The sequence below is a fragment of the Tympanuchus pallidicinctus genome, unplaced genomic scaffold, assembly GCF_026119805.1.
Source record: "Tympanuchus pallidicinctus isolate F22 unplaced genomic scaffold, pur_lepc_1.0 scaffold5, whole genome shotgun sequence".
Classification (NCBI taxonomy): domain Eukaryota; kingdom Metazoa; phylum Chordata; class Aves; order Galliformes; family Phasianidae; genus Tympanuchus; species Tympanuchus pallidicinctus.
This window is the reverse complement of record NW_026294769.1, coordinates 75,447,365-75,467,078: the sequence shown is the minus strand read 5'-3', so window position 1 is coordinate 75,467,078 and position 19,714 is coordinate 75,447,365. Positions and strand designations below refer to the sequence as shown.

The 19,714-nt window shown below is 49.0% G+C and overlaps 1 protein-coding gene and 1 long non-coding RNA gene across 8 annotated transcripts in view; one reads left to right on the top strand and one right to left on the bottom strand.

Moving 5' to 3' along the window:
* ARHGAP39 (Rho GTPase activating protein 39) overlaps nt 1-19,714 on the bottom strand; it is a 101,567-nt gene that overhangs the window by 63,655 nt on the left and 18,198 nt on the right. Inside the window, exon 1 of one of the 2 annotated variants that reach the window (XM_052703781.1) lies at nt 11,419-11,643. The exons of the other annotated variant lie outside the window; for it this stretch is intronic. Coding sequence (XP_052559741.1) covers nt 11,419-11,444 — 26 coding nt within the window. The 5' untranslated portion in view covers nt 11,445-11,643. Of the gene's footprint in view, nt 1-11,418; nt 11,644-19,714 lie in introns of those variants that run through there. 2 annotated transcript variants of the gene reach the window in all.
* On the top strand, nt 13,798-19,042 carry LOC128090957 (uncharacterized). Of its 6 annotated transcripts, none has more exons than XR_008211171.1 (5): nt 13,798-16,318; nt 16,361-16,563; nt 16,816-16,857; nt 17,364-17,405; nt 17,914-19,042. It is a non-coding gene; the product is annotated as an uncharacterized LOC128090957 (long non-coding RNA). The 6 variants fall into 6 exon arrangements; XR_008211172.1 differs by adding an exon at nt 17,491-17,532 and having other exon boundaries at nt 13,798-16,563; nt 17,914-17,953; XR_008211169.1 differs by having other exon boundaries at nt 13,798-16,563; nt 17,956-19,042.

Below are 19,714 nucleotides of genomic sequence, written 5' to 3'. Positions count from 1 at the left end.
CAGTGCCTATTCGATTGGTGAGTTATCCTCTGCTGAAATAACATTTTTTCAAGCCAGATGCACACGGGAGGACTTAGAATCACCAGCACCCAGCAATAGCACAACCAGTTCAACTTTCCAAAGAATCACAGAACGCTTTGGGTTGGAACGGACCTTGAAGAACATCCAGTTCTCACCCCAATACCATGGGCTCATTTGGGGGCACAGTTCCTCCTATGGGAAGCACCTGGGGTCACTTCAATAGCTCCCAATGCAAGGAGGTGAGTTTGTCTCATTCCATGCAACCCCAACTGCCCACTCCATCCGTTTTTCAGTTGCTCACCCCTTCGTATTTCAGATTCTGCCGCTTTTCCTGCACCCCAGAATTCAGCAAAGCATCATCTACTCTGCCAGGTTTCACAGAGATTTATTTTAATTGGGCTTTGCTGAGGCCAGATGACTTATTATCACTCGAGGATGAGCGCTGAGCTAACGCTGGGAAGCCCTGTTGTGCTTCCAGCCCCATCTCCATCCCACCACGAGGCACCAAATAACGTCTCTGCCTCCCCAACCACACAACTGGGAGAGCACTGACCTACTTGGCAGCAGCGCCAAGAGCCCGTGCTCCTTTTTTTTTTTTCCTTCTTTTTTCTTTTTTTCCTTTTTAATGATTTAAGACAAGTCAAATGTGAGGCTCCAGGGAGAAGGGAATTCCACAAAGTCATTAACGGGGCGCCGGGGGGACAGCTTGCGAACCAGCGATCAGCGCTGCTCCTGTAAGCCTAAATCCCTCCACCAATTTGCCAAGAGCCTCATCAAACAAATTTTACGTCAGGCTTTGACAGCTGACAGATTGAAGCCTGTAGGCAAGGAGACGGCTCCCAAAGAAAGGAGTCAGTGCAACCAGCAGCAACGGGGATGGATGTCAGCTAGCCAACGAGGCACAAACGTCAGGAAAAGTGGACGTCTGTCTTCTCAGATCTAGGTCTCTTATTCTTGGCTTCCACATCCCAAGCTGTAGCATGGAAATGCCTCCATGAATGCTTCAAGTGCAGTAAATACAGCTCGTGTTCCTTGATGCAGCCACCACAAAAGAGGCTCAGCACACAGGAGAGTCCCGGGGTAAGAAAAGGAAGTGAAACCTGGAGGCTGCTCTTCCTTGGTCCTTCCCAAGCACAGATGTAAAAAAGCATCATGAGAGAAAAGCTGTGAATCAACAATCACAAAGTCATCTAGGTTGGGAAAAAAAAAATCAGGCTGCCCAGAGAAGCTGTGGATGCCCCATCCCTGGAGGTGGTCAAGGTCAGGTTGGATGGGGTCAGGGCAGCCTGGTCAATGGCAAGTGACCCTGCCCATGGCAGGGGTCGGGGCTGGGTGAGCTTTCATGTCCTTTCAAACCCCAAACCACTCCGGGATTCTTTGAAAAGACCTTCGAGATGACCAATCTGATCACAAACATCACAGAACTGTCTAGGTGGGAAAAGACATTCAAGCCCAACCACCAACCTGAGTCCCATCACCAAACCACATCCCTTAGGGCCACATCCACATATCTCTCAAATACCTCCAGAAATGGGGGTATCGGCCTGGGCAGCCCCTCCCAATGCTTCCTCCTTATGTAGGGTTTCACGATGCTCTACTGCTCCTTTGCCCAAACCAGGGCTTGTCACATGGAGGTTTACATTCTCCCCATCCCACCTGCCATGCAATGCATTGGCCAGGACTTGCATCACGCGACTGCTGCTCCTTGTCCCACACACCAAGTGCCTGAGTCTTGTGAAAAGTCACTGTACAAGGGTTGCTTGTTCCCACGTTGCTGGGGCAGACAAAGACTCCCACCTAGACAGTGTTGAGCTCACGTACTCAAGACTGTGCGAGTTTATTGAGCTGAACACCTGACGGGCACTGATGATTTCACAGAATCATTCCACACAATGATTTGGGTCGGAAGGGACCTTAAAGCCCAGCCAGTCCCCCCAAACACGTGGGCAAGGGCACCTTCCACGGAGCAGGTGCCCAAAGAACATCCAACACAGCCATTAAAGTCACCAAGCCTGAGCTTTGCAGTGAGGAGAGGCCCTCCCTTCATTCGCCATCCTACTCATCTGTAAAATAGCAACATGCCCTCTAACACTGCAAGAGGCTGTCATCAGACCCTTCCCACATGAAGGTCAGAACGTGGTTTAGGGTCTCTCTGTCCGTGAGCTGAAACAAGGAACACCACAGTCAGGGAGACGAAGCCTTTGATGATAAATAAAGCAACACTGGACCTCCAACCCTCTGAGAAAGGTCAACTGTCACCCAATATTCCCATCCAGCCCCACTCAGCTCAAGGCTACAGCAGATGAAGTGGGGAGGAACTTACATCCGACCCCAGCCCCCACCTGTAAGGCAGGCGCATGCTCCTCAACCCACCTCTTCCTCAGGGACGGCAGCTTCTTCATTCACCTTTTCCACATCCCTTATCATCACAGCGTAACGTGGCCACCAGATGGGCCAGAACCCCACAGAACTCACAAATAAATACACCGCTCTTTGAGGGACTTCTTAAAGATATTGTAGAAGGTTGGAGAAGATCATCAAGTCCAATTGTTGACCCATCTCCACCACTCACAAACCACATGGGTTGGAAAAGGCTTCCAAGCTCAAGCTTTGGGGGTTGCACTCGATGATCTCTGGAGGTCCCTTCCAACCCCTACGATTCTGTGATGTCCAACCCCAACCCACCCCAGCACGCCCACTGACCACGGCCCCGAGTGCCACACACCCACGGCTCTTGAGCACCTCCAGGGACAGTATCTCCACCACCTCCCTGGGCAGTCTCCCTTCTTATGGAGAAGAACTTTCTTCCAATATCCAACCCGATCCCCCCCCAACACAACGTGAGGCCATCACCTCTCATCCTATCGCTGCTACCGCAGCGCACCCTCCTTTCAGAGAGCCGTAAGGGGTGAAGAGGTCTCCCCAAGAGCCTCTTCTTCTCCAGTCCCAGCCACAGCCAACTCCATCAGCTGCTCCCCGCAGCACCGCGCTCCAGATCCTTCACAGCTCTTTGTTGCCAAGCGATGTCCTCCAATCCAGAATTCAGCTGACACATCCCCAGCTCCCTGACGTCTCCGCAATCAGCTGCAGCCAGCTGACTTGCACTCGGACAAACACTGCTATATTTGCACTCCATGGCTGCGCTCTGCTTCGCTAGTTAGCATTATTCATCTTCAAGTGCCATCCTTCACCCCGGAAGCTCAAAGCCACGCCGATGCCTGACCCATTCTGTACGATAGGGTCAGCACTTGGCAATTTCCTGCTCTTTTATCTCGTGCAAAAAGCAGGATCTAAACCTGCACAGCCGCTTACCATCCTGCAGCCAAGCACAGCGCTGGTGATTAGTTTGCTGCGGAGAACCATGCGCTCTGGGCATCTGATGAACGCACCAAGTCCTCTTGGGAGAATGCTCACCCCCGTGCACAGCGCTGCAGTGCCACGGCCACAAAGCTATTTTGAGACAAGGATGCTAATTGCAATCCTTCCGATGCTAACACACACGTGAAGATCAGGGGGTGCAGCAAAAAGAGGAAAATGCTTTTTGCCTGAAAACGGCTTCGTTTGGAGAGTCAGTTCCCTGAGGTGTGCAAAGAAGGCACATAAACCTGAAACCAAACCAGCTCTGGATCTGCCCTGCCTGGGGTTTTATGCCTCTCCCCAGTGGATCTAAATGAAATCCCACTGCCTGGCTCGACCTGGGATACACCGACCCCTGGCTAATCGAGCACTGGATATCCCATCTTTTGGCATTACGTGCCCAAGCACAGCACCAAACCCAAAGCCGGGCGTTTTGTTTCTGTCAGTACTTGCTACGTGTCCAGGTGACCCAGCGCCAGCCTGCTTGGCTGTGGGTTGAAATACCGAAGCACAGCTGTCTGCACCCGAATCCCTCCCCACTTCAGATCACTCAGAGCACTTCACCTGGCTGCCTGATTGCCAGGGAAGATACCAGCTGCACAGCCCACGCCTTCAGATCCAAAGCCCCGAGAGCAGATGTGGGGCAGAGATACGCTGCGTTTCCCTCAGCTCTCCAGGGACAGCCATTGCCCACCAGCTGTGCAAGGAACCGGTGTTTCTACCCCTGCACAGATTGCTACTGGAAAAGTCCACCAGAAATCACAAATTGATATTTAAAAATAATAATAAAGGAAGCATTACTTGGAACCAGCTGACACACTAATCATCAGCAAAGAATTTTTTTTTAATATATAAAAAAACATCGGATGTCAACCCAGCACCACAGAACTGTTAACGTTGGCGAAGACCTCTCAGATCACCAAACCCAATCCCAGCTCATCTCCACCCTCTCTGTCCCTCAGTGCCACATCTTCAGCCCTTGAACGCCTCCAGGGACAGTGACTCCACCACTTGACCACTTCTTACAGGAAGAAATTTCTCCTAATATCCAACCTGACCCCCCGCCCTCCACCTGCTAACGCCAACCAAAAAGATATCGCTCGCAGACGGCACCAATTCCCCCAGTCCAACAACACCAGACTATGAACCGGATCAAAGAATGGATCGGAACTGTTTCTAAACCTTTCATAGAGAGATTTGAACGAAGGCAAGAAAGATTCTGGAGAACATCCAGCCAAGATCCAATCCGACTGGAGAATATCGGGATCTGATGGTTGGATTTCACCATCCTGGAGGTCTTCCCCAACCTTGCTGCTCCCGTGAGTGGGCATGGTGGGGATGGGTTGACAGATGGATTCCACTGATCTTGGAAGCCCTTTCCAACCTTAATGATTCTATGGTATTTTTTTCCTGCAGAAGCCTGAGACTCCTAACAGAGTTCTCCCCAAAAAACTCTACTTGGTGCCCAAAAACACAAACGCATCTGTGGGGTTTTGCTCCTGAACCACCTCTGGTTTAGCACGCTTGAGCTCCACCATAAAAGCCAAGTGGGAGCTGTTCACCTTCTTCCCTTTCACATCAGATTTAGCACGCAGGACTGGATGTAGGAGAGCTCACCCAAACGGAGAAGATTTTGCTCGTGCCCTTTACGTGATGAACTCCAGGCTCTGCTGGCTGAGCAGCATCGCTCTCCACAGAAATTCTTCACAAACAAACCCAACATACTCACACAGATGGTGTAGCCCCCGAGGAAAACAATCTTTTATTAACGCCCATACTGGCGTCACCGAGTGCATCCTTCAGGTTTTATTACGCGCACCCGCATCACGCTGCCCCACCGTGGGGCCTGGCTGCCCTGCTGCCGTGTTTACTGCTTCTGTAATTTTATTTCCAATTCAGCAGTGGGAATTAAACGTGGTCCATGTGCTGAGTGGGGAGAAGCAAAGAGAAGGAGCTGAAAAGTGTCGGGTTGGAGATGCAGGAGGAGCTGAAGGACATCAGGGTAGAGAGGAGGTCAACAACGGGCTCAGCCTAAGGACCACTGAAGTTTTCGGGGGCTGAATGTGCCCCACTCCCTCTACAGGGCTGTGAATATGCACACAGCTCTTACTCACCCAGTATTTCCTGTTTTAGACTCTAAGGAAGCCCCTGGTTCTCGTCCAAAGCTCAGGCCCTGCACTGTGCAAGCAGAATTAATTCCCAATGCCAGAACTCTTCCCAGCAAGCCCAGGTGCTTTGGTTGAGCTCAGCAATCAAAGCAAGCAGCCCACGTTCTGCTGAAGCAGGAAAATCCTCCCAGTGGCGTTTGACAGCGCGCCTCCGGTTGCACGCAGCTGCTTCAGCATCGCGATGCTATCAGGAATCCCAACCTGCACGGAAGGTTTGTGTTACCCTCACCTCTGCAATTAACAGCACTGTGCCAACTCCCGATCCTTAAATGAACTTCATTCCAACCCTGGCATCTCACTGAGCTGTCCCACCCTAATTTTGGTGGCTCAGCAGTTGGTTACCAGCCCCGGTCCACCAGTGGGGCAGCTTCAGCAGTGCAGCAAGCCGCAGACGTGTTTGGATGTGATAAATCCCTTGAAAGAAAGAAAAAACAACAACTTTGGCTGGGAGCTAATCTTCTTTGATAAGAATCAGCGTGGGAACTGGAAGCTCCAGTAACAACAAGTCAAAGCCTATTTATACAAGGAATCCACACCGGAGATCCAGAGGAGAACGCACAGGAGTGACACTTGAAAGCATGCACCGAGAAAATACCCACTAATGCTCTCATTTTGTTGAACGAAGACTGGGAAAACACAGTTGCAATGCTTCCACAGACCTCCATCTAGAGCAGGATGCTGCTAAAGACACTGAAGTTCAGCTTTCAGGTCATGGTGGGGATGGGTGATCTTGGAGGTCCCCTCCAATCTCAATGATTCTATGAGCAAGCATAGTGGGGATGTGTTGATGGTCGGACTAGATGATCTAAGCGGTCTCTTCCAACTTAGAGATTCTGTTCTGTGATCCTAAGAAGTCCATGATGATGACACGTAGAAGCTCCGTGGCCTGGGGGCTCCATCAAGGCTTCACCGTGCTCCTTGGCAAACTCCGGGCTCTCACTGCTTCTTGGCCATCCCTACACCTGAATGGAAGTTCATCCAGGCGTACATTCCTCTCCCACAACCCTTGGCGCACGGGATCAGGTTGAAAACAGCCAACCAGGCCTCCCAAGTGAAAGGCAGAGCAAGGCAGGACACCGCTTATGGAGCAGATGGAAGTCAGAACCAGGTGGTGGGCTTTAGGAAATAAAAAACTAGAAGGAAAAAGAATGAGCATTTCCAACTCGGTTGATCAGGTGCAAGCTCATAGATCGACCATCAAAAAGGAAAAGCAGCGATAGGGCTGTGTTTCTACATGAAGACTAGGCAAGACCTTCAAGATCATCAATTCCAACCCCAACTCATCACCATCACTCCCACTAACCATCACTGCCAACACAGCCAGATTGCACTGAACACAACCAAGCAGTTGGGAGCTTTCTTTCAAAGCTTGGGATTCGGTGTGACCTGGAGCGAGGAGCCCTCAAGGCCTTTCTGGTCAGCCTGCGTTGGCACAAGCGTGAAGACGACAGAGCCACAAGAATATCCAGAGTTGCAAAGGATCCACAAGGATCACACAGTCCTGGCTCCATGCAGGACCTGAAGCCCAAACTCTGAGTGCATTGATCCAAGTGCTCCCTGAGCTCCAGCAGCTCAGGGCTGTGCCCACCGCCCTCTGGTGAAGACCCCTTTCCACCTCTGTCCCCAGCAGATGGTGTCTCCAGCCACACGCATGCCCTTGCTGCTGTCTCACCCTATCGCACAGCTTCCTGAAACGAGAAAACTCACCCAGAAACTGCAGCCTGTTGGACCAGCCACCAAAATCGCCTCAAAGGCCTTGCCTTTAGCTTCGCTGCTTTGCTTAGGCTTCCTCTGCCCACACAGGTCCCTTCTCCCTGTCATTTCTTCTTCCCCCAGGTAGATTTACCAAGGGGAGCGTCGCCGAGAAAACAACAGCTGCCACAATTACTGTAATCATTTCTCTTGGTCCATCTCCGCTTTCTCACAACTCTCCATCTAAGCTGTCATTCCCTCGAGCTCTCCGCAACATCCGGGATGTTCCGCACCGAAATCCCACCCCTGGACACATCCATTGCTGACCCCATTGTCAGCAGCTGCCTTCCACTACATCACAGAACGGTTAAAAAAGACCTCCAAGGCCATCCATGTCCAACTGTGGGTGCCAACCCAACCCCACCACCTCACTCCTAGAATCGTGGAATCATTAAGGTTTGAAAAGACCTCCAAGATGACCAAGTCATCCCCACTACCTATTGGATGTTATGAGCTGTTTGTTTCAATTTCCCTTTTAGGAGTAGATGACCTCAAATTGTGGACCTCACGAGACAACCAAGTCCTCTACTAAAGTGATCCTCAATATCTGGAATATTTTGGGAATCCCCAGAGTTCAGGTACCAGCTTTCAAATTTAATTACCGAGAGCACTAAGCTGGAAATGGATTTCCATCACTCACATTTCTGAAACTCAGACCAGATTTTCAGCAGTTACCCATAGGACCCGAAGGTTTTCTGCATCTGGAAGTAGGCAGCGACTCCCACAACGCACCCAAGCAGAGATGACACACAGCCCCAACCTTTGGGAACAAACGTTCACTTTGAACCACTTTTCCTCTTCCCTTGCTGTTATTTAAAAGTCAAACAGCAGCCCAGATGAGAGATGTCAGCCTTAGAGGGCTGAGGCCTTTTATCACCCATCCAGGCTTGAGAAGGAAAGGTCACAGCAGAAATTCTCTACACAAAGAGAAAAGACTTTCATGAACTGCAAAGGTCATGCGTAGCGAGCACAGCCCAGCCAGAGCTTCTGAGCACTTTCTGATTCATCTGCATTCTAGATGTGGAATTACAGAGGAATTACCTTTTACGACACACGAGCACACTTTCTTCTGTTTTAAAAACCAATCTCCGCCTGAATTTTAGGTTTTTTTCTTTTTTACAAGCCTCCGTCCCGTTGTAAATCAATCCCAGCCATTAATGATCCATCTCGCTATCCGGTAGCGACGTCTTTGATGTTTCATTATTCCCCAACAGCCTCCCCACTTTTTGATCATCAAACATACCAGAGATGAGATCACATGCTTCGGGACACGGAATCCCCCTCAAGCCTAAAATAAGAAGAGCTGGACTCAACGACGCCCTCCAACTTGGGATATTCTATGATTTGATGATCCTTAAAACCAAAAAACATGTTGAGAGAACTAAACTGGAGCTGGACTTGATGATCTCTGCAGGTTTTTTCCAGCTGAACAACACTAAGTGTTCTGATTATTGATAATTTCAGGAGTCTTCAGGATGAGGTAGCGTTTAGGCACATATAGGCTCAAAGCAAAACCTCTTTTAGGCATACTTCCATCTGTTTTGGCTTGGGATGCTGCTGTTTACCTCTGTTTCAAGCCAGGAATCCACAAACGCTTCTCCCACTCCACCCCAATGCCAGGAATGGCAAAAGGTCTCCAAGGAATTAACAGGAAATGGGGCTTGAACACAGCAGCAAAACTGAAATAATCAGATCCGAGCTCTGCACCGACACTTACTGTGAACTTTAACTCACCCTGGACATTCCTAAGCGATTGCTATTTTGGTGCTGCAGTATTTTCACCCTTGCAAGAGGAAAACAAGCCAGCCCTCCACAGCGCTCTGCTTTTTATCTCTGCACTCAGCTCTTCCTCTCCCCGACCTCCTCCTGAGGCTGCATTCACAGCAACCGGCGTTGGACAACAACCCCGGACCACTGTACAGCCAACCAGATGACATCTGGGGCTCAAAAATGGAAAACAGTCCCCTGACAAAATGTGACAGGAACCAAATACAGACCTTGTCAATGAGTTTTCTTGTTGTTTCTTTGGGCACTTTTTGTGTTGAAATACGAAAGAATTGGGTGAGATGTAAAGATTGGGGGTTGGAACTGGATGATCTTTAAGGCAACTTTCAACTCAATCATCCTGTGGTTTTGTGATCATTAAGGTCCCCTCTAACCCAACCAGCTCATGGCTCTACGATCCTTAAAGACCCTTCCAGCCCAACCATTCCCTGGCTCTATGATCTTCAAGGACCCTTCCAACCCAACCACCCCATGGCTATGATCTTTAAGGACCCTTCCAACCTATTCCATGGCTCTATGATGTTTAAGGACCCTTCCAGCCCAACCATTCTATGGCTCTATGATCTTCAAGGACCCTCCCAACCCAACCACCCCATGGCTATGATCTTTAAGGACCCTTCCAACCTATTCCATGGCTCTATGATGTTTAAGGACCCTTCCAGCCCAACCATTCTATGGCTCTATGATCTTCAAGGACCCTTCCAACCCAACCACCCCATGGCTATGATCTTTAAGGACCCTTCCAACCTATTCCATGGCTCTACGATCTTTAAGGACCCTTCCAGCCCAACCATCCTACGGCTCTATGATCTTCGAGGTTCATTCCAACCCAACACATTCTATGTTCCTACAATTCCACATCTGAGCAATTATGCTAAGTCTATTACTAAACCTACAATTAAAAATGTAACATGGCCAGACCCATTAACTCCCTCGCTCCTGCTCAACAGCCAAACACAGCATAAATAATTCCCTGATTTTAAAGCTCACTTCCCTTTTTACAGCTTTGCAATTATTTCATCTCACCTTGACGGTTTTCAATTTTACTGGAGAGATGAGAGCCTGCTCTATCTTGCAATTAGCCACAGGAAATCATACAGCAGTTCCCTGAGAGCAAGATGCAGAGTATTACTTCCCCATTTGACAGGGAATTTCACACAGCTGCACTCCTATTTCCCCAGCAGCAAACACCCAGCACCGTCCTATAAGGAAAGGCGTGAAGCCAGCTCAGTGCAGGGCGCTGCACAGCTCATCTCTCTGCTTAGGAGATGGACCTGATGATCCTTATGAGTCCTTTCCAACTTGGGACGTGCCACGGTTCTTAGGTGTGGTCTGGAGGACAAGGTGGCACCAGATACACATGAAGAGGCCACAAGATAATCTTAAATACCATCAGCTGATACATTTATGACCTGCCTAGGAAAGGCAAAGAACGGAAGAAATCCCCCCCCCCAAAATGCTGTTTCATTCCCCAGTAAGAAAGTTTAGCATAAGAAATGGGCCCTCTGAACACCTCTGCATACAGAAGCAGTCGCACAGTTCTCAGGCACATCTGTACCCATTGGAGCACTGAGTGCCTTCCCAACACAACCCAACCCAACTCAAGCGTCCTTTCGGCTTGCAATCTGTTCTGGAAACCATTAATTCAAGTAGTCCACAGGAATGGAAGCAAGAAACGAGACCAAGAAGTGGAAGGCAGCAATCTGAGCATCCAAATCACATCCTCCAACATCATATTCCTCCCCACACACCCCCAGCCCCCAACTTTTTTGTAAGCGGAAGACCTGCAGCCTTCTCAGGGCCTCTTCACCCCCTCAGTCATTCTCCTGCACCTTCCTAGAAGGGTCTCCAGGTAGCTCATTAACCAAAGGGCAATGTGCACCAGGCAATTCCCAGAACGCAGAGCAGGCAAGGTCACAGAACGATTTAGGTTGGACAGGACCTTTGGAGCTCATCAGGTCCAAACCAGTCACACCAGAAGAGTCTGAAAACTTCACCCACCCAAAAAAGTTGAGTCCTCCCCAAACGCTGTGAGAGCACCTTCCACCGGTTTCCCCATTGATGAGCAACACAGGTGGGGACAACGTGGCTTCACAAGCAACACGTTCAGCTTCAAAGCAGCCCTACAGCTTTCACAGGTGACCCTCCAGGTGAGCGGGGCTGGTCTGTGGGAGGGAACAAACCTCTGTAACGCAGCACCCTCTCAAAACAGGCAGAAAACAACCAAATTTGGAAAAAAAAAAATTAAGAAATGGAACAGGTTTCGAAAATCCAAAAGCTGGAACAAACTCCTTGAGTGGCACTGTGTTAATTCAAGGCTAGACTTGGTACATACCAAACATTTGAGACGAATCCTGGCATTTAGGGCTCTCAGGAATCCAACCCGCGTCGCGTTTTCCCCAAGCCAGCAAGGATAAATGAAGTTAGAGCTAGCTGGCCCTCCTGCTAGCCCCTGCCATGCACTTCGGAGAGATCTGGGGTATTTATTCCCTCTTCCTGGTCCAACACAGCCTCCACCACCACCCCTGCTCTCATGGGACATTCACTGCAGCAAATAGGCTCCTTATCCAGAGCTGCAGCCTCCACCGCCCGCCTCCCTCATTTCGGAGTGATACCAATCTGATTTCAGGCACAGGAAATGAAAAGGGCCATTGTCGAGGTCGCTGGAAACATCTGGCTGAGCACCCATCCCACAACGGCCCTCTTGTTCCCTCGTGGAACCATTCTGCTGGGGTGAGGCAATGCCTCGGGGGCTCACAAATTGCTGTTTCCGCGCCCTCCGGCTCTGCTGCCTTCGTGCCTCTCCTCCAGGAGATTTCAAAGCTTTCATTTTGCTCGAGATGCATTGTAAATGCTCAATCAAGCGAGATCGCAGCTCACATTCGAGCTGCAAATTTCAGCCTTCCTTCAGTGCCTCCCAGAGCGTCAAAAGGCTCTCATGGAGCACGGCTGCCTCTGTCAAAGACCCCTATTTGCTTCTGATCTCTACTCAGCCTTCTGCGTCTAACAGCTGGAACACAAGGAACCAAACCTCCCAGGAGTGCCTTCCATCTCCTCCTTTCCCACCCACTTCAGTTCAAACAAGGAATACTGGAGCCCAAACCCAACTGCGTTGCTCTCACAGCCTACTCATCCTTCCATCACCAGCCCTGCAAGACACCCAGGGCCATTTGGTGCTGCACCATCCCTTCAGCCCAACGCTGCCAGACGAGAAAGACAGAAGGAAAAGCCACTCGCATGCCAACCACCGAGCAAAGAGGAGAATTTTCACACTGAGTTGGCTGTAGGTGCACGCAGAGCTGTGCCAGCTCAGGTCAGAGTCCCCATTGTCAGCTTCACGTGTTCTGCTTGCACAAGAGGAGCAACTAAGATAATTATTTCAGTTTAAGGTGCCTTTTAGAACAGGTGAACTGACAGTATTACAGCTTGTAACTCCTTTTCCCTGAGGTCTCAATAACTTTATTCCACTGAGTACTGTGCACGGTGCAATAAAAATAATAACAATTCTCATCCCCACCGATGTTGGCGACCACAAAGGAAGCCTGCAACCTGCAGAGCTTCCCCCCAGCACACAGGGTCACGGAACCACGACAGCTTGCGGATGACAAATCCTTTTCTCGTGTGCCCGCCTGGCTCCTCGCAGAACTGTGATGCCAGAGACAAGAGCTGAGCTAACACTGCACATGGGGAAGCGCGCTCGTATTTTTAGCACGCACCCGAGGACGTCAACACTTCAGCTCACCCAACTGGAGGCGCAGCTCAGAGACGTGGCTCTGCAGCAGCTCAGCATGGCCACGGGTGGGTTGGGAGAGCATTCCTGCAGGAGCCACAGATTCACAGCATTACTCACAAAGGACAGAGCCCCAGCTGATTCACGCTCATCGTTTCAGCTCAAGTCTCCTTCCTTCCTTCGCGTGCCTGGGACAATGTGTTCGCCACCGTCTCATTGCTCAGCTCCTCCTGCAACGCTCGCCATGGAACTTGTCCTTCTGTCCAAGATGTGTTGGACTGTTTTTATTATTATTATGGAGATATAAACTCCTCTAAGTGAGACTGAAACTCTGAAAAAATGAGATGCTCCTACGCTTACGCAGAATTGAAGTTGCACTGTAAGAGCAGACTCATATTCCTGATGCCTCCAAAGCAACTGTTCTCAACTTTATTTTGTCGAGGCTGGGCTCCCACTGAAGCTCAGCACTGAAGAGCTGGGTACTGGTCCTCCCATTGAGCCACCCATCTTGGTTCTGGCCCTCACAACATCATTTTTGTTGTCCAGCAGTGGTTAAGCTGAGGGACGTACGTCACAGGGATGAAAGGCAGCACCATAAAGGCGATATTCATCCCCAAAGGTTGGCCAGGGCAGCAAACCCACTCGTGCTGTTTGTGCCGAGAAAGCGTAGGAGAGCAGTTGAAATGTTAAAGTTTGCATTCATGAATTTCACGTCCCAGAAAAAACAAAATCCCTAAGATGTATTAATGCAGAAGTCAACAGAAGCTGATGGAACCAGACTGCACCGGGCCTTTTCCTCGTCTCCCCCCCTGGGAGGGATGGGCTGTGAGCGAACTCTTAGTCAGGAGGAGACAGAAGTGCTTCACAAAGCGGCGTTGCAAAAGCCCTGTTACAAAACCTCCTGAAAAAGGGAGGGGAGAAGGGATCAGTCCAGCGGGAGGGACGCTGCGGCTCCACCGACTGAGAGGAGAGATTATTGTAAACCTTGCTTAATTAGGGCATTAGCCTGCTAATTCTATTTAATAAAAATAGATGATAGATTTGGCTCTGCACCTGACAAAGAGGGCACAAAGAGGGTTCTTTCCATCGGTGTAGGATCAAAAGGATCCTTTCCAAACAGGGATATTCCATGATTCTATGATTCAGAAGAGACTTTGCTCCATTCTAAGACCCATTTCCCATGGGTCAGTAAACGGGGGGAAGGAAGAGGACTGCTCCCATATACCACCACCACCTTCCTGCCCTGTTCCCAGCAGGATGAACCTGAACCAGCCCTGTAGGTCCTCACCCTGCCAGACCCCTGCAACTTGTGACACCGCAGCAAATGAACGCGACGGATGATTACAGATTGCTGAAGGGCAATTTTAATTATCTCCAGTAATGTATTGGCATTGCATTAGGAGAGCTGAACAACCTCCCTTCCATCCAGGTTCCACCGCTACCGATACAAGAAAGGCTCAGACCACTGAGACCACTCACCCCAGGCTTACAAACAGACACTTGTTTGTCCAAGCCAAGAAATCATTCCTTTCCCCATTAGCTAGAAAGCATGCTGCCCTCAGCAGGGGCCAGAGTATATTAAGCATAGCTCACGTGCCAGGATGAGGACATTTGCTAGAAACAGTTGAATATCATCAAGATCTCGGATGTCTAATGGGGTTCCTTCACTTTGCTGGGCACACTGGGGTCATGGGTGAGCTTGGTTGTGGGGACTTACAAAGATTGCTCAAGAAACAGAGCTGAGAACCAGTGGAAGACTTAAGTACATGCTCTCAATGGCATGAACTCTCTTTTCATTTCATTTTCAGTGTTACACAAGAGGTTGTTCTGAATGGCAGATGAATTCCTACGGTCCCTGCCTACAGGTAGAAAACCAACATTGCCCAACTTCACAGTCAGACCGGGTCACCTTTCCAAGAAGCTACGCACATGTGAAGTAAGATATTATTATGTGCAGTTTGAGATGTATTCAGTCTCCATGTAATAGTAGGAAAGCCAGTGAAACAACATCACTTTTGGAAGTAATTAATCCCAAAGGATGCAGCCAACAAAACACCACCCAGCCCATGGGTTTTGCTCTTCCACCTCAGAATCATAAAATCATCAAGGTTGAAAAAGACCTCCAAGATCAAGTCCAACTGCCAACCCCACCACGGCCACTCGCAGAATCACGAGGGTTGGAAAAGACCTCCGAGACCCCCAGAGTCCAACCCCAACCCATCCCATCCCTCTACCCACGTCCCCAAGTGCCACATCTCCACATTTCCTTTGCACTTTCAGGGATGCTGACTCCACTGGGCAGCTTGTGCCAATGCCTGACCACGCTTTCAGAGAAGAGATTTTTCCAACCTGCAACAGGCTAGAAGGAAGGAAGGGCAAACAGCGTGCCAAATGACCACATTCACTTCAAGCACTTGAAAACTTGCACTGTGAAGACAACTCCTTCCACGCCAAAGCAGCAGGCAGCTTCCTAAAGCTGGTTGCAACCCAAGGAGACAGGATGCTGGGGCTGTGCCAAGCCCAAACAAACAAGATTGCAGGGGGTTGCTTAGAAACCTCTGAAAAAGACACCGAAAATGCAGATTTTGGTGAAGAGCACCGCAGTGTAGCTTGATTCGCAGGTCACCTTTGAGCCTGAGCACTCCGAGATTCTCACAGGTTGAGCCAGCATGGCTTTCCAGATGCCCCCAAATCCCTCAGCATTTCAATAACAGACAGTGACACACGGGAGGAAGGCGCTGAGAAGAAAAAGAACGGAGTTACTGTAACGCGCGCAGCCCTGGCAGCTAATCAAGGAGACAGATGAAGGCAGCAATCTGTCTCCTTAAGATATGCATTTAATTTTTTATTTCTTATTGCTGCATAACTGTGCTGGAAGATGCTCGTGAAATGGCTGCGGCGCGAAGGGGCTGCGCCGGGAGAGTCCCTCTGCAATCACGAGGGAGGCAATGAGGAAAGTCATCGTTAGCAGCGCTTAATTGCCAGTAGCCAGCACGCTCCTTTGCGTTCATTATTAACTTTCTAACGTACCTGTGCACCAGGATCACCAAGCAGGCTTTGCTCCAAGCTCTGCTGCAGCTGCCATTGAGGGATGTCACCTCCCCACGCGTGGCCCCCAGCGACGCCCAAGGTTACCTCCTGCATTATGTCAGAATGATTGGGCTTAGGTAAAAAGATGGAGAGTGACTCTTTATGCGCTCTGACAGTAGTAGGACACGGGGAATGGTTTTAAGCTAAAAGAGGGGAAATTTAGGTCAGGTGTTCGGAGGAAATTCTTAACCATGAGTGCGGTGAGGCACTGGAATAGGCTGCCTGGAGAAGCTGTGTGTGCTCCATCCCTGGAGGTGCTCAACACCGGACTGGATGGGGTTTGGGCACTTTGGAAAATGGGAGCTGCTCCTTCCCACGGGGTTGGAATTGGAGGTTCAACCCAAACATTCCACAGTTCTGCAGTCTTTAAGGTCTCCTCCAACCTAGCACATGCCATGATTCCATAATTGTTAAGGTCCTTCCAACCCAACCATCCCATGATTCCATAATCGTTAAGGTCCTTCCAACCCGACCATTCCATGATCTTTAAGGTCCTTCCAACACAACCATTCCATGACTCCACGATCTTTAAGGTCCCTCCTAACCCAACCTTTCCACAGTTTCATGATCATTAAGGTCCTTCCAGTTCAAACATTCCACAATTCCATAATCTTTAGGGTCTTTCCAACTCAACCATCCCACGAGTCCATGATCTTTAAGGTATTTCCAACCCAACCATTCCACGATCCCATAATCTTTAAGGTCCCTCCTAACCCAACCATTCCAGTTTCATGATCATTAAGGTCCTTCCAGTTCAAACATTCCACAATTCCATAATCTTTAAGGTCCTTCCAACCCAACCATTCCATGATCCTATGATCTTTAAGGTCCCTCCCAACCCAACCTTTCCACAGTTTCATGATCATTAAGGTCCTCCCAGTTCAAACATTCCACAATTCCATGATCTTTAAGGTCTTTCCAACCCAACCATTCCATGACTCCATGATCTTTAAGGTCCCTCCTAACCCAACCTTTCCACAGTTTCATGATCATTAAGGTCCTTCCAGTTCAAACATTCCACAATTCCATAATTTTTAAGGTCCTTCCAACCCAACCATTCCATGACTCCACGATCTTTAAGGTCCCTCCTAACCCAACCTTTCCACAGTTTCATGATCATTAAGGTCCTTCCAGTTCAAACATTCCACAATTCCATAATCTTTAGGGTCTTTCCAACTCAACCATCCCACGAGTCCATGATCTTTAAGGTATTTCCAACCCAACCATTCCACGATCCCATAATCTTTAAGGTCCCTCCTAACCCAACCATTCCAGTTTCATGATCATTAAGGTCCTTCCAGTTCAAACATTCCACAATTCCATAATCTTTAAGGTCCTTCCAACCCAACCATTCCATGATCCTATGATCTTTAAGGTCCCTCCCAACCCAACCTTTCCACAGTTTCATGATCATTAAGGTCCTCCCAGTTCAAACATTCCACAATTCCATGATCTTTAAGGTCTTTCCAACCCAACCATTCCATGACTCCATGATCTTTAAGGTCCCTCCTAACCCAACCTTTCCACAGTTTCATGATCATTAAGGTCCTTCCAGTTCAAACATTCCACAATTCCATAATTTTTAAGGTCCTTCCAACCCAACCATTCCATGACTCCACGATCTTTAAGGTCCCTCCTAACCCAACCTTTCCACAGTTTCATGATCATTAAGGTCCTTCCAGTTCAAACATTCCACAATTCCATAATCTTTAGGGTCTTTCCAACTCAACCATCCCACGAGTCCATGATCTTTAAGGTATTTCCAACCCAACCATTCCACGATCCCATAATCTTTAAGGTCCCTCCTAACCCAACCATTCCACAGTTTCATGATCATTAAGGTCCTTCCAGTTCAAACATTCCACAATTCCATAATCTTTAAGGTCTTTCCAGCCCAACCATTCCATGATCCCATGATCTTTAAGGTCCCTCCCAACCCAACCTTTCCACAGTTTCATGACCATTAAGGTCCTTCCAGTTCAAACATTCCACAATTCCATAATCTTTAAGGTCTTTCCAGCCCAACCATTCCATGATCCCATAATCTTTAAGGTCCCTCCCAACACAACCATTCCACGGTTTCGTGATTCTACGATTCCTCTCCTCCCTGCTTCCAGTTGCACAGGAGACTCCCAAAAAATGACACAGGGATCATCAGTGGGACAAAACAACTCCGTCCACCAACATACCAAACTGATCATTCATCTCAAACGCAGTGCAAGAACCTGGTTCAAGTTCTTCCAATCTCCAGATCTCCAAGCAGCTCCACACCAACCACTGTTTGCTTCCTACCACATCAAACCACCTCCTCCTACCCCATCCTGCTTAATTCAGTTCCCAGACCGTTGGCTACCACTCCATTCCATCTCATTGCATGGAGCCATGCCTTCCCCATAATAAAACCTTACATCCCACCATTACAGGGAGCTGAGTTACACAAGCCTGCTCCAACCTGTTCCTCAAAACACCCCTCTGAGGGCAAATTCCTCCCGGGAGGGATGCAAGCAGTGTTTTGCCCTGAGATAAATGCAGTGGAGCCTAAGGACAGGGGTTGTCTGCAATTGTCTACCAAATACTCAGCAACAACCTCTGAATACAGGTCAACATAATGAGGATGTGGATGCAACAGCAGAGAAAAACAAGGAAAAGTTCAGGTTTAAGAGATTTGGAAGCCATCAGGATGTACAACAACAGGGACCCCCAAAACTTCACCACTGAAGGCTCCGCACCGCGCTGATGTTACATCTCCAGGATTCCACCAGGATTTTATCACATTTAACACAACCTAGGACTGTCTTGCTGAGGATCCAGTGAAGATCTGAGGATGTTCTTTTCACATTTTCTCTCTGTTTTTCCAACCCCCACACCCAGGACCTTCCCTTTAACTCACATCAGTCAAACAGCTCGCCCTAAAACTGGCAGAAATTAACAGTTTTTCCCCGGGATCAGCAGCCAGCAGTGATCTCTCACCTGAAAGACACAACAGGGCACCAGCAGCACGAAGAAGATGGAAAGAAGCTCGTGTTTGCCCCATATTAAAGGCTCCACGAGGTTCTGAAGCACGAAAACATCTTTTTCCCTACAGGATACGGTGGGAACAGAAGCAGAGAGAACAACGGGGGTGGGAGGAAGAAGAGGAAAAAAAAAAACCAACCAGCAAAATGCGTGCACATAGCAGGAGCTCAGCACTGGAAAAAAAAAAAAAAAAAAAAAAACCCTAAAAAAAACCTAAAAAAAAAAAACCAAAACCAAAAAACCCCTCCCCCACCCCCCAAAAAACCCCAAAACCCCCAAAAAAAAAACAAACAGAGAAGAGGAGGAAAAGCAACTTGGGCACAAGGCTAGAAGCCGTCCAAGAGCATCTGGAAGAGCTGCTGAAAAGCAGCCACGAGGGATTTTCTTTTATTTCTGTGGGTTGGTTGGTCGGTTTGCTGTCTGGTTTTGCTTCTTTTATTATTGTTTTTTTGTTGCTTTTTTTTTTGTTTGTTTGTTTGATTCTACCAGTGCCCTGAGCCTCTCTCCTCCCAGGGAAGGAGGCAGCTGAGCGGCTGTTACTTGAGCTGAGGAAGAAGAAGACAAAGGTGCTAAGAAGCAAGAGAGCAGAGAGCAGAAACAAAACAGAAGTGAGAAACAGAGGCACAAAGAGGCGATGGGAGCTTTGCTGCAAGCACGAGTTGAAAGAAATGCTGTGTTTTCAACCCACCCAAGGGCAAGACGAGGAGAGAAGGAAACGCAGCAGAGCACAGCCTTTGGGGAGATGCAGCCCAACAATGGGAACGAGTGAAGAAAACTCCATCACTGGTGGGATTCC